Source organism: Phacochoerus africanus, chromosome 5 (genome assembly GCF_016906955.1).
Source record: "Phacochoerus africanus isolate WHEZ1 chromosome 5, ROS_Pafr_v1, whole genome shotgun sequence".
Classification (NCBI taxonomy): domain Eukaryota; kingdom Metazoa; phylum Chordata; class Mammalia; order Artiodactyla; family Suidae; genus Phacochoerus; species Phacochoerus africanus.
In genome coordinates this window covers 3,719,728-3,733,856 of record NC_062548.1, presented here as the reverse complement: position 1 = coordinate 3,733,856, position 14,129 = coordinate 3,719,728, and the positions used below count along the sequence as shown (strand labels likewise).

At 61.4% G+C, this 14,129-nt stretch overlaps 1 protein-coding gene across 1 annotated transcript in view; it reads left to right on the top strand.

The window, feature by feature from the left end:
* GNA12 (G protein subunit alpha 12) overlaps positions 1-5,456 on the top strand; it is a 103,078-nt gene extending 97,622 nt beyond the window's left edge. The window contains exons 3-4 of the mRNA XM_047779443.1: positions 1,072-1,122; positions 2,790-5,456. Coding sequence (XP_047635399.1) covers positions 1,072-1,122; positions 2,790-3,359 — 621 coding nt within the window. The 3' untranslated portion in view covers positions 3,360-5,456. The remainder of the gene's footprint in view (positions 1-1,071; positions 1,123-2,789) is intronic.
* Positions 5,457-14,129: the final 8,673 nt, after the last annotated feature.

The window sequence follows — 14,129 nt, the reverse complement described above, 5'->3', positions numbered from 1 at the left end:
AGGCTGCTTCGTCCCTAAGGGGCCTCCCGCCGTGGCCGCTTCCTTGGGGCCTGAGCCTCGTGAGAAGAGCCGCCGCTCCCGTCTTTGTTCACCTTGTTTTCATGGGGTCATGAGCTCAAGCTGGACCCTGGCTCCTTTCTGCTGCCCCCCGCTGAAAGGTCTGCCGTGGCCTCTGCAGCCCGCGTGTGTGGCTCCCTGGGCGACGCCCCCAGAGCCTGGCGCCGCCCCGCCGGTCCCCGTCAGCCGAAGGAGGCTCAGCGGAGTCTCTAGAAAGCCGCGTCCCCTGCGCCGGTCAGAACCCCTTCCCCACGTCCGGCCTTTGCAGGCAGGCGCCCGCCCGCAGGCCCGTCCCCCCGCCGCTCCATCCAGGCCGAGGTCGCTGACGGCCTCAGGCCGAGAGGGCAGCCGCGTCCCGCAACGCCTAGGGCACAGGAGTGCAGGCGATTCTCAAGGTCGCTGCCAGCTACTCAACGTCTGGGTCTGTGTCCACGTCCAGTCCCAAGCGTGTCCGGGGGCTGAAAAAGACGGGCCACTGCAGCCCTGAGTCCAGACCAGAGCGTCCCTTGTCGTAGACTCTAAATCAGGTTGTACAAATGTGTGGCGGGGCCTGTTGGTGACACTGGAACATGTTTCGTCCTGTGTCTCTTGCCAGAGATGTCCCCTCTCTCCAGCAGTGCCGGGAGTCCTGCGCTGGCAGCGCTGCTCGCAGGACTGCGGGCCTCCCTTCTGGCTCCCTGGCGGCGTGGCCTGCAGCGGGCCAGCCTCCGCATCCGCGAGGGAGGCGTCAGCTGGGTCGGAGGGGCCAGCAGCCTGCCGTTGCCAGGAGCCAGCGGGGACATTTTAAAAAACAGTCGGAATTTGAACCTTGGGATCCGCTAGAGAAATGGCATTTCTGGATGCTTGGGATTGGTTTTAATTTTTAAAATTCCATGCATGCTCTCAGTCTTTCACTTTGCCTTCCGACTCACCCAGAGGCAAAACCGCACTCTTGCGACCCTGCTAAGTTCTCCCTGTACCACGTCCGCGTTCCTCAACCGAGACTGAGTCGCGAATCTTTTTCCTCCACAACAGGGCGAATCGGTGAAGTATTTCCTGGATAACTTGGACCGGATTGGCCAGCTGGTGAGTAAGAGCCCCCCTCCAGGAGCCTGTGGTCGAGGGTCAGAAAGCATCTGTGTGGAGACGGAAGCCGCCCTCAAGAGCCAGCCTCGCTGCATCGGGGACCAGGAGTGCGGTGGAGACGCCACGCTCCCGCTTCCATCTGTGTCAGGATGGAGGGGCCCAGGGTTTCTGCATCCTCACCGTCTTGCTTGGAAACCTTGAGTCACTGCTTAAATCGGATGTAAAGTAGGGTTTCTGTAAGGATTCCTTCTCCCAGAGCACAAAAATGGAGACGGAAGTTCTTTTGTAAACGAAAGAGCTCCTTTAACTTTTCATCATGGAAAATGCAAACGTATGCAAGGAGAAATAGTGTAATGAAACCCCACATGCAGTGCCTGTCGCTCCTGACCCGGCTTGTTCCCTCAGCCCCACCCCACCCCCCAGGAACAAATCCATCATATTATTTCATCAAGAATATTTTAGAGGGGAGTTCCCATTGTGGCACAGTGGTTAACGAATCCGACTAGGAACCACGAGGTTGCGGGTTCAATCCCTGGCCTTGCTCAGTGGGTTAAGGATCTGGCGTTGCTGTGAGCTGTGGTGTAGGTCACAGATGCGGCTCGGATCCCGCGTTGCTGTGGCTCTGGCGTAGGCGGGTGGCTACAGCTCTGATTCGACCCCTAGCCCGGGAACCTCCATACCATATGCTGCAGAAGTGGCCCTAGAAAAGGCAAAAAGACAAGAAGACAAAAAAAAAAAAAAAAAAGAAAGAATATTTTGGAGGGTATCTCTGGACTGATAAGACTTTAAAAGTCACAACCACAATGCCATTATTGCTCCTAAAAAATTAGCAGTATTCCTCAATATCAACCAATATCTGGTCAGTTGTGAGATTTTTCCCAGATGTCTCATTCATTAGTGTTTTCTTGTGGACGCTGCTGTATTTTAGCAGTTGGAATCAACCTCTTATTAAGGTCCATCATCACATTTGGTCCATGTCACTTAAACCTCCTTTAATCCATAGGCTTCTGCCTTCATCTTTTTTTTTTTTTTTTTGGCTTTATTTGTTGGAGTGACTGGGCAATTTCTCCTGTGGGGTTTCTCACATCTGGGTTTTGCTGCACCACCCCGGCCGTGTTAATGCAGGTGTCTCTCTGCCCCCCCTCCCCCCCACACACCCCCGTGCACCGTGTGAATGGGTTGGTCCTAGAGCGCTGTCCCCGCTTGGGTTTGGGGCCGGGCTGCTGCGTGAGTGCCAGTGTGCAGTAACCGCAGGAGGGTTGTCGGTGGTGCAGGATCAGGGCGGTCTGCGTGACCGCGGTTGCCGACGTAGTGCTCAATACTGTAAGGGTTCCCCAAGAAAAGCATATTAAATATACCGCAGGCGAAATGCAAAGAGCAGTGCAGAACCGAAATTAAATCAGCTCACACTAAGCTTTTGGAATGCGTGTGCCCTGCGAGTTAGAAAAATAGAAAGGTTGCGATGGTGCAGGGGGAGAAAGGTGGTGGTTGCCTGTGGGGAAGAAAGGGATGAGGTTTTTGAGCAGGAGCCAAGAGGGAGGCTTCCGATCACCTGCCCTGGGTTCTGGAAGTGAAAGTTGCTTTTGGCCTCCGCCTCCGCCCCACCCTCTTTCCTTCCACGCCGTCACACCTTCCTCTCCCAAGCGTCTCCCTGGCCTGTCTTGCAGAATTACTTGCCCAGCAAGCAGGACATCCTGCTGGCGAGGAAGGCCACCAAGGGCATCGTGGAGCACGACTTCGTGATCAAAAAGATCCCCTTCAAGATGGTGGACGTGGGCGGCCAGCGCTCGCAGCGCCAGAAGTGGTTCCAGTGCTTCGACGGCATCACGTCCATCCTGTTCATGGTGTCCTCCAGCGAGTACGACCAGGTGCTCATGGAGGACCGGAGCACCAACCGGCTGCTGGAGTCCATGAACATCTTCGAGACCATCGTCAACAACAAGCTCTTCTTCAACGTCTCCATCATCCTCTTCCTCAACAAGATGGACCTCCTGGTGGAGAAGGTCAAGGCCGTCAGCATCAAGAAGCACTTCCCAGACTTCAAGGGCGACCCCCACCGGCTGGAGGACGTGCAGCGCTACCTGGTGCAGTGCTTCGACCGCAAGAGGCGCAACCGCAGCAAGCCGCTCTTCCACCACTTCACCACCGCCATCGACACCGAGAACATCCGCTTCGTCTTCCACGCCGTGAAGGACACCATCCTGCAGGAGAACCTCAAAGACATCATGCTGCAGTGACAGCGGCCGCGCCGCGGGCCCGGGCCCCCCGGGGGCGCGCTCCGTCCCGCCGGCGCGGCCGAGGGAGGCGACGCGGCGGCGGCGTTAGCTACTGAGTCCTGGGGACGAGTGACACTACTGAGATCCAAGCGGCCACCCTGGCGTGAACGTGCGCTGCCGGAGAACACGGCTTCCCTCTTCCGGGCGCTTCCTTTCCGGACGCAGCTTGGGCGGGGCCCGCGGGCCTGCGCGCGCCCGCGCCGCCCTTGGTGGCAGAGCCGCCAAAGCGCGGGTCTGTGCGGAGGCCGACGCCGTTCCTCTCCAACGCTGCGTCCCCGCGGAGGGGCGTCGCCGGCTGGGGCCGCGCGGGAGGTGCCGGGCGTGCGGGCTGAGCTGGGTCCCAGCGCGGGGCCTCCGCGAGGGAGGGCGCCGCCTTTCCCATCTCTTGTGCCAGTTTCCCGAGAGGCCCTGGTCCCGGCCGTTCGATGAAGCGCCGGCTTGAGAGCAGGGGAGCGAGAATGCGGGTGTAGACCTGCCTTAACGCCCCCACAGCCTGCGTGCGCAGTCTTCCCGCCCCGTCAGATCCCGGGGTGGGAGGTGTGGACGCAGGTGCACGCCCCCCTCCCTTCTGCCCGGCGGTGCCTGCTTCCTCCGGGCCACCCTCCCGCCCTCGGCCCTGCGGGCACTGCCTCTGTCCCCGTCGCCCAGCACCTGCGCGGCTGCAGGGAGCCTCGCCCTCTCGGGGGCCTCCGGAGCTGGCGGGATCGCCAGCACAGCCTTCGCTCGGGCCGCGGCTGCTGCCCGGAAAATCCGGCTTTGTCCACACTGCCACCCCACTGGTGCCTTCCGATAGCCAGCCCGAGGATAGCCAGCTCGGATCCAGTCTGTTGCTTCTGTTACCGCACACGTGACAGGTAAACACTACCGGCCTGGTCTCCTCCGGGTCAGACCCCAGGAGGCTGTGAACGTCGCTGCGAGCTGGTAAACCCTGCTCTCCGGTGCTCTGCCCGGGTGTCTGTCACCGTTTCAAAAACACGCTGCCTTCCAGACTGGCCTCCTCTGGGTGTTCCTCTGCTACAATCTGTGTGGCCTGTCGAGTGAAAGAGAAAACACTTCCCCTGTAAGTGACACCAGAATGTTCCTGTGGTTTAAGAACCATCCCCAGGCCCCGGCCCCAGGCCACGCTGTTCCATCCTATATCCTGGGGCCTGTCCTGCTCGCTTTCAGCCGGCAGATAAGCAGCGGCCTCAGAGGCTGGCCCGCAGGAAGGGGAGGAAGAGGCCTGCTTCTGAGTCATCCTGTTATCACAGCGTTTGAACGAGGGGACAGCATGAAATCCTCTCTCGGTGCTCGAGGCTTCCTGTCGACGTTTGCTGGAGTTTCGGCTCTTTTTTTGGCTGGAGAAAAGTTGCTGTTTTTGTCCTGCTTCCTGTGGCTCTTCATAAACCGAAAGGACGTGCTCCAGGTTCAGGGCCAGTGACCCTGGTTTAAAAGGAAAAGAACGCGCTTGGGCTCCGTCGGGGCAGGGCCCGAGGGCCTGCCCTGGGCCTGCAGCTGCGCTCTCCCCGCCGGCTGGGCCCCGGGGCTCCCGGGGGCCTCGGGGGCCTCCGGCTCCCTCACCAGCTGGGAACCGGCTCCGTGGCTGTGCCCTCGCCATCCGTGTGACCGGCGGAGGTGTTGGAACGGCTCTCCCACCAGTTGGGCTCAGCCTGGTCAGTGAAGCAGCCTGACACGTGCGCTGGTTCCCTTGCAGACCCAGAAGCACCTCGGGAGGGGAGGCCGAGGCTGTTGAGGGGCCGGGACGCGGGTGGGACGCCTGAGGGACGCCTGAGGGCCTGGGCCCCCACCCCTCCACTGCGAGCCGAGCAGGCAGCTTCGCAAGGCCTGATTTGTCATAGAGAAGAAGGTCACTCTTTGCAAGGCTAAACTAAAACCATTTACAGTTTTTCTGCACGTAGTTTATAGTCATTTTTCTGTCCAAAACCTTAGGCTTTTGTATTTTTTAATTTCACTGTTACTCCTGATTATTGTCTTTTTTATTGAGATGTTGGAGAAGCAGGAGATAGTTGTGCCTCATCTATTACTACAAAAACCTAACAATAAACTTCCTTAAACTAAGATACTTTCCTCATAGTTCCACCATTTACACACAAAGACACGTGTATGTGTTTCACTGAAATGTTTTTTTAACCCTTCTGTTTGTAGCCAACTTGTTTCACAGATACTGCATTGTAGCTTTGTAATTTATAGAGATCGCTAGAGTCCTTCTTTTTATAGTTCTTTTACTTCTTTGATAAAAGAAGAATGAGTCAGGTAATTTGAACTCCAAGATCAAGAAATAATCTTGCAACAAGATGACGGGTTGTGACCAACTCTGGCATCCGGGAGACAGACACTCGCCACCTTGGTGTCGTAAGTGCGGGCACCGTTTTCTGGAGCCTCGGGGCGAACGGCTCACGGCTCACACTTTGCCAGCCCTTTGGCATCGGTCGAGGGGCTGGTTTGATGATCTGACCTCTTTCGGTCTCTGGATATTTGTTAAAATAGATCCTTAATTTTTCTTCAATAGAAAATATCGCTCAGCGTTCAAAGCCAACAGTAATTTTTCGGTCCCAGATATTCAGAGCAGATAGATAACTGTAACCCTGACGTTCCTTGAAGCTTCATTGTTCGCCGGTCAGTTTATTTCCACGTGGGACACGCAGGAGAGCCGCCACAAACACTGTGAGTGCACAAGCCCCCTGGCCACGCCTGCAGCTCAGGGAAGAGCGCCAGACACACGTAGCAACACGCGCGTGTGTGCAGGGCGGGGGAGGGGGGGCCTCCTGCTGCCCTGAGACCTGGGAGCCGGGGGAGGGGCCGAGGAGAGGGCGGTGATGGACCCGGATGTGCCCGGAGGCCAGAGGAGACCAGAGGAAGGGAGGGTGGGGATTCTTCAGCCGCCGCCCCCTCCGCTGCCCCCACCACAAACCTGAGAAGCTGTTGACGCAAAGCACGAGTGACTCCCAGTCATTGGCGGCTCATCCTGCTCAGGAGCCTCTTCTAGAAAAGGAACGTAGGTCCCGCACGGGGGTCGCGGCCAGGGCAGGGCACGTGGGCGTCCACGTGGGCGCCGCAGAGCCCCTCCCCCAGAGAACCCTGTGCCCTTCCTCGTCCACGTGGGTGGGGGCCAGTTGCTCTGTCTAAGCTGGTCCCCGTGGGGGTGCTTAGCTCTGGCCCCCACGTGGGGTCACCTGAGGGGCTTTGCAGAGGCCCCGGGCAGAGCCACGCAGAGCCCGTCCTGCCCAGACGTCTCACGTCGGCACCCGGGCGGGCTGTGCCGCTGGGACCCAGAGCCGTGGAGCAGAGCGAGCGCCTGCCTGAGAGGGAGGGCCCTCCGGGCTGGGGGGTCCCATGTCTCGCGTGGGGAGAATCCTGGTCGCCGGTGTCGTGGCCGCTGGGTCCTCCCTGGCTGTGACCACTCACCTCGGGAAGGACGTGACGGCGGGTTTTCCATGGTTAAGTACGTGAAGAGCGGGTGTTCCCACTGAGCCTCTGACAACCTGGGGGGCCGTCCTTTCGGCACCACTTTCTCCACCCTTTCTGGAAGCTTCGCCAGGGGCACTCAGCACCCTCCTTCTTCAGGGATGCTGGGAGATTTAGGAAACGGTGTGAAGGAAGAGACAGACCCTTCTCGAGTCGGCCTGGCTTGCACAGCAGCCTAGGGATGGGTGGGCCTTGTGTGTGGGATCCTGCGTTTGGGGCGCCGGTCCTGATGCAGAGGGTGCTGCTGGGCCTGCAGCTAGGAGAGGGCCTGCTCCTGCTGGTGGCATCTGTGAGGCACCAGCCAGGGCCGCCTGAGGCAGTTCCGAGGGCCACACTTGCTGTGTGCACGACCCTTCTCGGCAGGTGGTGCTGCTGGGCGCCGAGTTAGGGAAGGGCGAGGCCGAGCTCGCAGTGAGGGCAGGTGGGGGCACCTGTGGGTGTGGCCGGCTCTTCCTGCCCCAGGGGCCCTGCTGTCAGTCTTCTGCTGGAGAAGGACTTGAGGTCCCCAGAGGGCTGCCCTTCCTCTGCCTGCTCTCCCTCCAGAGGGCTCCAGAGCCTGGAGGCTGGGTATCTGCTAGCGCCCAGGATGGCCCTTTCCAGGCGGCGGTTGGGGGTTCCACAGGGCGGTTGGTATCTCCTCAGGCGAAAACCTCCTTCTGAGCACAGCAGGTCCCTCCCTGCCTGGGGCGCAGGATGACATGGGTTTACACCTGGCACGGCTCCTGGGGCGGACCCGACAGTGGCCACGAGCCAGGAGCCCCAGGAGCGCGGAGCTCACGCCAGAAGGAGCAGGGTGTGGCCAGAACCAAGCAGGTACCCGGCAGGATGGGTATTCCCAGGAGCGGGCATCCGAGGGGGGCGAGGGTGGGGACAGGGGCGCTCCGAATGAGACCCCTGCCTGTCAAGTGGTACATGCACGGCAGCAAGGCCAGCCAGCTGGCCAGGGTGTGGAGTGGCCGGGAGAGGCCAGGCTGTGTCACCTGTTCCTCGGACCCAGACACCTCAGCACGCTGTCATGAGGTCCTCATTACAGGGGACCTGAGGACCCTGCAGCTGCCCCCACGAGCGGCTCACTTCACAAGTGCCAGCCTGGCCCCACCTGCAGGCTGGGTTCTCCGCTTCCACGCTGGTTACCAAGGTAGTGTTTTTCTTCTGGTGGTGGGGGTGGGTGTGTGTGTGTGTGTGTGTGTGTGCAAAACACAGACCAAAGTGAAACCCTAGAGCTGGGCCGCAGCTGGGAGGGCCGAGAGCAGCCACTGGGGGTCCTGGACAGGCCCCAGCGCCTCCCATGGCTGCGAGCAGCTCGCACCCGAGGGCCGGCAGGGCAGAGACGGCCGGGCTGTGCTGGGCCAGGGTCGTCCTGCTCTGTGTGCTCCAGGCTGGTCACTCGGGCGCCTTTTTCTTAACACTAAATTCACTTTATTTTGTACTTTTAAAAGCTGAGTATTTCCCCTGAGCGAACATAACCCCAGCCATTCCGTCCAGCTGGAGGTTTCCCTGCGGGAGGGCGCCTCCTGGCAGGTGGCCAGCCAGCATGGACCGTGCATCCCACCAGCTCAGGTGGGGGCACAGGAGTGCGGCCCTGTGCTGTGTGTCAGGGCACACAGGCTTTGGCTCCAGCTCAGGGCAGGTCCAGGGGCTCGCCTCCAACACCTGACTTCAGGAGGGCTCTGGAGGGGGCTGAGACGGGCTGCCACGAGGCCCCACTATGTGATCTGCGGCCTCCACCATGAGTGGTGACAGAGCCTGGTGTCCTGCTCAGCGGCCTGGGCGCTTTGAGGGGGCTCTCGGGGCTGCGGTGCATCAGAGCTGCTGAACTCTCTGTCCTGGGTCCCCCACCCGCTCTGTTCAGTGCCTTGTTCAGTGCCTTGTTCCCAGGGCGGCCTCCCACAGCCTTGGGGAGACACAGGGGGTCCCCCCACCACCGTCTGTCCAACTGCCCTCAAAAGCAGCCCTCACCGTGGAGAGAGCCCTGTCACCCAGGGGACTTGGGAAAGTGTTTGCAACCAGGCTTGGCCTGACAGCCAGACTAACAAAGCCGGGCCTCTGTGGCTTCCCTCCTCCCCCGGGTTGTCCAGATGAACCTGGTGCCTTTTCCAGGGTCACCTGCAGCCAGGGGGTCAGAGCCCTCGCTGCCTTGGCGGGGGGGGGGGGGGGGGGGGGGGGGGGCTTGTGCAGCCTGGGAAACTTGCGCCGTTCTCCCCGTGTCTTGGCTGTTAGACTCTTTACCAGGCCTGCTTGTGAAGACAGTTACAGCAGATGCCTAGGGAGCCTGTCCTCTAGAATCGTAACATGTCCCCTTTGACCTACCATGCAAATCGCAGAACATTCCAAGTGTCCTTCAGTCCGTTCAGACCCACTCACATTGGCCGGCGTGTCACTCTCTTGACCCGAGTGCAGCCAGGAAGTCAGTGTTGTACCCTCAGCCCCATCCTGGCTGCCTTGCGCCGCAGCCCCTGGGGTGCCTGGGGGACCCCATAACAGGGACAAGGCAGTGGTGGCCGTCGGCCAATGCGTCCACTGCAGAAACAGCTTCGAGCTGTCCCAGGGTGTCTACACACTGAAAGGAGATTCCGGGGACAGCCCAGGGCCCGGTCCTGGGCACCTCCCCTGGGGTGTCACTGCTCCAACCCCGCCTGTGGCGCGGGGACGGGCCTCCGTGAATGGATGCCATGTTCCAGGCTAACGGATCCATTCTGCAGTGTAGAAAGTACTGTATAGCTGCGGTGGTTCGTTTAACGTGCTCTGTATGTGTGATTTGTATAAATCTATTAAAACCTGCCTTCACTTACACCCGGCCCCTGGTGTCTTGCATCCCGCTGCTCCACGGCAGCCGTGCGTGAGGCAGCTTGTGCCCGGGGCCTTGAGTGTGTGCCGCCCCAGTGCAGGCAGCTTCTGGAAGCGAGGACTCCTGGCGGGGGTGTGTGGGGGGGGGGGGTGAGGGTGCTCAGGGCTGGGGTCTGGGCCTCAAGCTCGCCCACACCCCAGCCCCTGCTCCCTCCCTCGGCAGGGAGCGCCCTGACTCCCCAGTGTTTGCTCAACCGCAGGCTCGGCCACCTCTCAACCAGCCACCGCCCCAAGGGCAGCCTGTAGTCGGACAGAATCCAAGAAAGCCTCCGAGTGACCATGTCAAACCTCCCGAGTCCCAGCAGAAAAAGTGGTGTAAGTAATTCTATTACAAGCACAGAGGGACGCCTCCCCCCAAACAGAAAAGGCCAGCCTTTTTCTTAGTCCCATCAACAGCAGCAGCTTCGGCCCGGCCAACGCGGACCCCGGGAACCCGCATTCAGAAGGGACCCAGTGTGACGGGAGGCTTTCATTTAACTTGGCCCCGAGGGACCAGAATGGAAGAGGGGCCCAGAGTGGGGGGGGGCGGGGGGGGGAACGTGTCACAGAGGAGGACGCTTCCTGTCCGTACACACCCGACGGACCTGGGTCTCGAGGGAGCCCTCCCTGCAGACCAGACCTCCCCGTTTCTAGGAGGCGCTCCGCGTGACAAGCACTGTCACGGGCACCGTGCGCCCCGGGCAGGAAGGAACGTTGCGAGGCGTCCGCGTGATGAATTGGCTCGTCCTTCAGGCTTGTAGCCCGTCTGCCTCGTTCCTCGATTGAGGTTTTACGCGTGTGAGTTTTGAGAAGGAAGTGTGGGATGTACGCGTCACCGGAAGCTTGATGTACACAGAGCCCGTCCTGCGCGGGGAGGTCACCCACGGTCCCCGTGTGACGGTGCCTGCGTGGAGGTGCACGTCCCCCTGGCTCAGCGAGGACAAGGCCGGTCTAGCTGGTTAATCCCCTTGTAACTGAAGCTCATGTGATCCAGACAGAGTGGTCGCCACTGAGCGAGGCCTGTCTGGGGGGCCACGGGGGCCAGGACGGGGACGGCAGCTCAGCCCCCCGGACCGGCCACCTGTGGGAGCTTCCTCTCCTGCTCGGGGCCTGGACTGTGCTCCCAAGAGCCCCCCATCTGCCGGCCGCTCAGGGAGGAGCAGGAGACGGAGGTCAGGCCTGAGGACAAAGGAGGGGACTGAGCACCCCCTGTGGCAGCTGCAGTCGCTTGGCCCTGTCCCATTGCAGCTGGGTGACCGCTGCCCCCGGTCCTTCCCAAGGGACAAGGGTGCACAACGGCTTGATGCCTTCGCAGGTAGATGGGGAGCCCCTCCCACACAGTGGGCTGTGGGGCCCGGTGGACACGCTCAGAAGAGCTGCTTTCTCCACACGGGGCCCCCGGGCTCGCTCCTCTCCATCCAGGAGAACTTTGCCCCCTGCCCCCACTGCACCCCCCAATTTAAGACGAGGGCAGGAGGGGCGTCCCACGTGGCGGGGCTCCCCAGGGGTGTCCCTGTCCCCGTCCCCGATGTCAGGCTAGGACAGGCAGGCAGACCCAGCCTCACCTGCAAACCACGCGAGACAGAGGCCATCCAGCAGGGCCCGTCCCTCACCCCCGACTTGACCACTCTTCCTTGGGACAGGCGAGAAACAGTAAACTGCCTCTCTGTCACACAAGGGCTGGCAGAGGGAAGGTCCGCCCCAACGGGGGGGCGGGGGGGGGGAGCAGTGCCGTCCTGGAGCCTCTGGCTCTGCAGATCCGCTGGCCCACGTGGCAGGTGAGTGCGGGCCTGTGGGTGCAGGAACGGCCTGGACGTCGGCCTCCCAACTGGTTGTCTACTGGTCACAGGCCAGTGAGAGGCCGTCACCCCAACGGCAAGGCGAACAGCACAGGTAAGCATCCTTAGACGAAGCGGTACCCAGAGGGAGGCCGCGCGACATGGAGGCTGCACTGCGGCCGGAAGCTGGCAGAGGGCGGGGAGGCCGAGGGTCACCGACCCCAGTGACAGAGGCCGGGCTGGGCCAGGCTCCACCCAGAAAGTGCTGAGGCTACGCTGGGCATCCTTGGTGGCCTCACACGGGAGCCGGGAGCCGGTGTCTGCCGTCTGGAGGGTCTGGGTCCTCTGCGCGGCCGCCCTGACCCGGGGTGCTTGCGCCGCCTTGGCCCGCCCCGCCCCCGCCCGGGGTCATCACTGGGGGTTGGACTGAACCGGAGCGGCCCCAGGGCATTTCTGGGAAATTGCTTTATAATGTAAACCCCTGACATAAGCTTGTTTTCCTTTGCCTCTTTACCCAAGAAGTCGAGTTCAAAAATAAACGTAGTTATTCTGGGTTCTCCCCGATGGAGGGCTGGAAAAGGCAAGGCCGACGGCTCTTCCTGCCAGCTCTTCACACAGAGTTCAACAGCCCCCGAGCCGGGGTTCTTCTCAGCAACGCTGTAGGCGCTTCCCCGACGATGCCCAGCGTTTAGCTTTGCTGCCTGTCGTCCTGAGGGCCATAAATTGGCCACTTCCTGGCGTTTCCTTGGAAGCAGTCACCCCGCCCCATCAGGGACTCCAGCTCTGGGACAAGCAGGGGTCAAGGGCCAGCCGAGCCTGGGGGCCACGGCCTGTGCTGGGCAGCCTGGCCGCGGCAGGCAGGGAAGGCCTGGAACCGGCCTCCGTCCGCTTGGGCCTGCAGGCCCAGCTCCCGTTGGGAGTCGCCCGCTGCAGCCCTGGTCCTCCCGGGCTTCAGGGTAAAAATACCCCTGCTGGGGACTCGCCCTCTTTACGCAAACAAACCGGTGCAGCCCCAGCAGCTCCGGGCTTCGTTTAAGTTGGCATCTTCACCCAGGAGCGCTGGCCACCCACCCCGGCCGTCCGTGGAGTCGGAGCCCGAGCCCGAAAGTGCCGCGGCAGCCAGAGCTTCCCGGGAATCTTAGAAACTGGGCGAGCGCAGCGCAGAGCTGCCGGTGGGCTTTCCCACACCAGACAGACCCACAGCACAGGGCTGGACTTTCAGCCCCTGCCCGGCAGCCGAGGGAGATGACCAGACCTCTCAGAGTGGGATCAGGGCGCCTGCCCTGCAGGGGTAGGAGAGAACCCCTGGTCCTTAGAACAGGGTCAGAAGCGGTTTATTTGTGGGGAAGGTCCGCCTGTCTTTTCCCAACCGGATGTGGGTCTAGCAGCCCAGCCCTGCCTGTCGGGTCAGGAGAGCCGTTCCGTGTGGCCCCATTTCTGGTCCTTCTATGTGTGTGGGTCCCAGAATGTTAAAGCCGCTCCTTTGAACTTGGTGGGATCTAAATTTGGGCTCTCTGCTTTAATATTAGCTGCTTGGCTCAGCTATTGTGTGTTTATTTTTTTTAAGCCCTCTTGGAGCTGCTTTCCTCCCAGAAAGGTTTGCATCACACGTCCCAGGGGACAGTATTAATGGGACTACGCCCCCCCCACCCCCACCCCAGCCCACGCTCTGGAAACGTGGGGGCCGGCAGAGGGGCTTGCGGGGAGAACTCACTGCCCAGCCGCCCGGGGCAGACCGACAGGCGGGAGCAAGGAGAGCGGAATCGTCTCCTCTCCTTTGGGCTTGGGGAGGAAGAAAGAGGGGTGCACCTCTCAGACGCGGGCACGGCTCCTCAGCCCCTTTCCCAGTGTCCACGCGTGTGTAGAAGCAGCTTTTGAAAGCAGGTGTGCGGGTCCCAGCGCCGGCGCACGTGGACGGGGACACAGGCGTCATTGCGACCCCGAAGGATCTCTAGCTCCATCCAAGCACCCCCCCCCAGGCCCACGAGAGCGAGAGGGACTCAGAGGGGTCTGGTGGGTTCGAGGACCTCTCCTTCTGATAGACAGGGACCCCTGACAGAGGAGATGAGGAAGCCATGAAGGGGACGCGGCGCGTTTCCCAAAAAACTCCAGCCCAGCCCTGCTCGGGGGCCCCAGCACCGTGGCCTGGCAGGACCTCAGCCTTCCTCAGCACCTCGGCCGTGGCTGCTCCCCCAGCAGGGGTGGGACCTGGGCTCTGACCGGAGCCCAGGAAGACCCTCTGCCTCCTCTTCCTCGACGTGTGGCTTTGAAACACCTTCTTCCCGGCCGCTCTCTCTCTGCAAGCCGCAGCGGCCACGGAGGAAGCGGCGTGTCCCTCCCCACTTGAGGATGCTTCTCTGGGGCGCTCCGCACCCTTGGGAGCCAGAGGCCACGGGCGCAGATCGATGGTGCTGAGGATGCGACCCTTCGGGCTCCCTCCCCGTCTGCGCCAGACTCTGCCTCACACCGGGATGGGATGTATTCCCCACGGTTCCAGTCGTGGATCTTTGGCAGGAGAAGAGCAGGTGACAAGAGGTTGTCACCAACCCAAGCAGTGACCCCTGCCCACGGCAGGTTTTCCGTGAATGCGCTCCTGCCTCTCACGCGGCTGAACCTTTTCGCACCCCTGTGCACAGGTGGGACCCCCTCCCTGTGTGAGCCG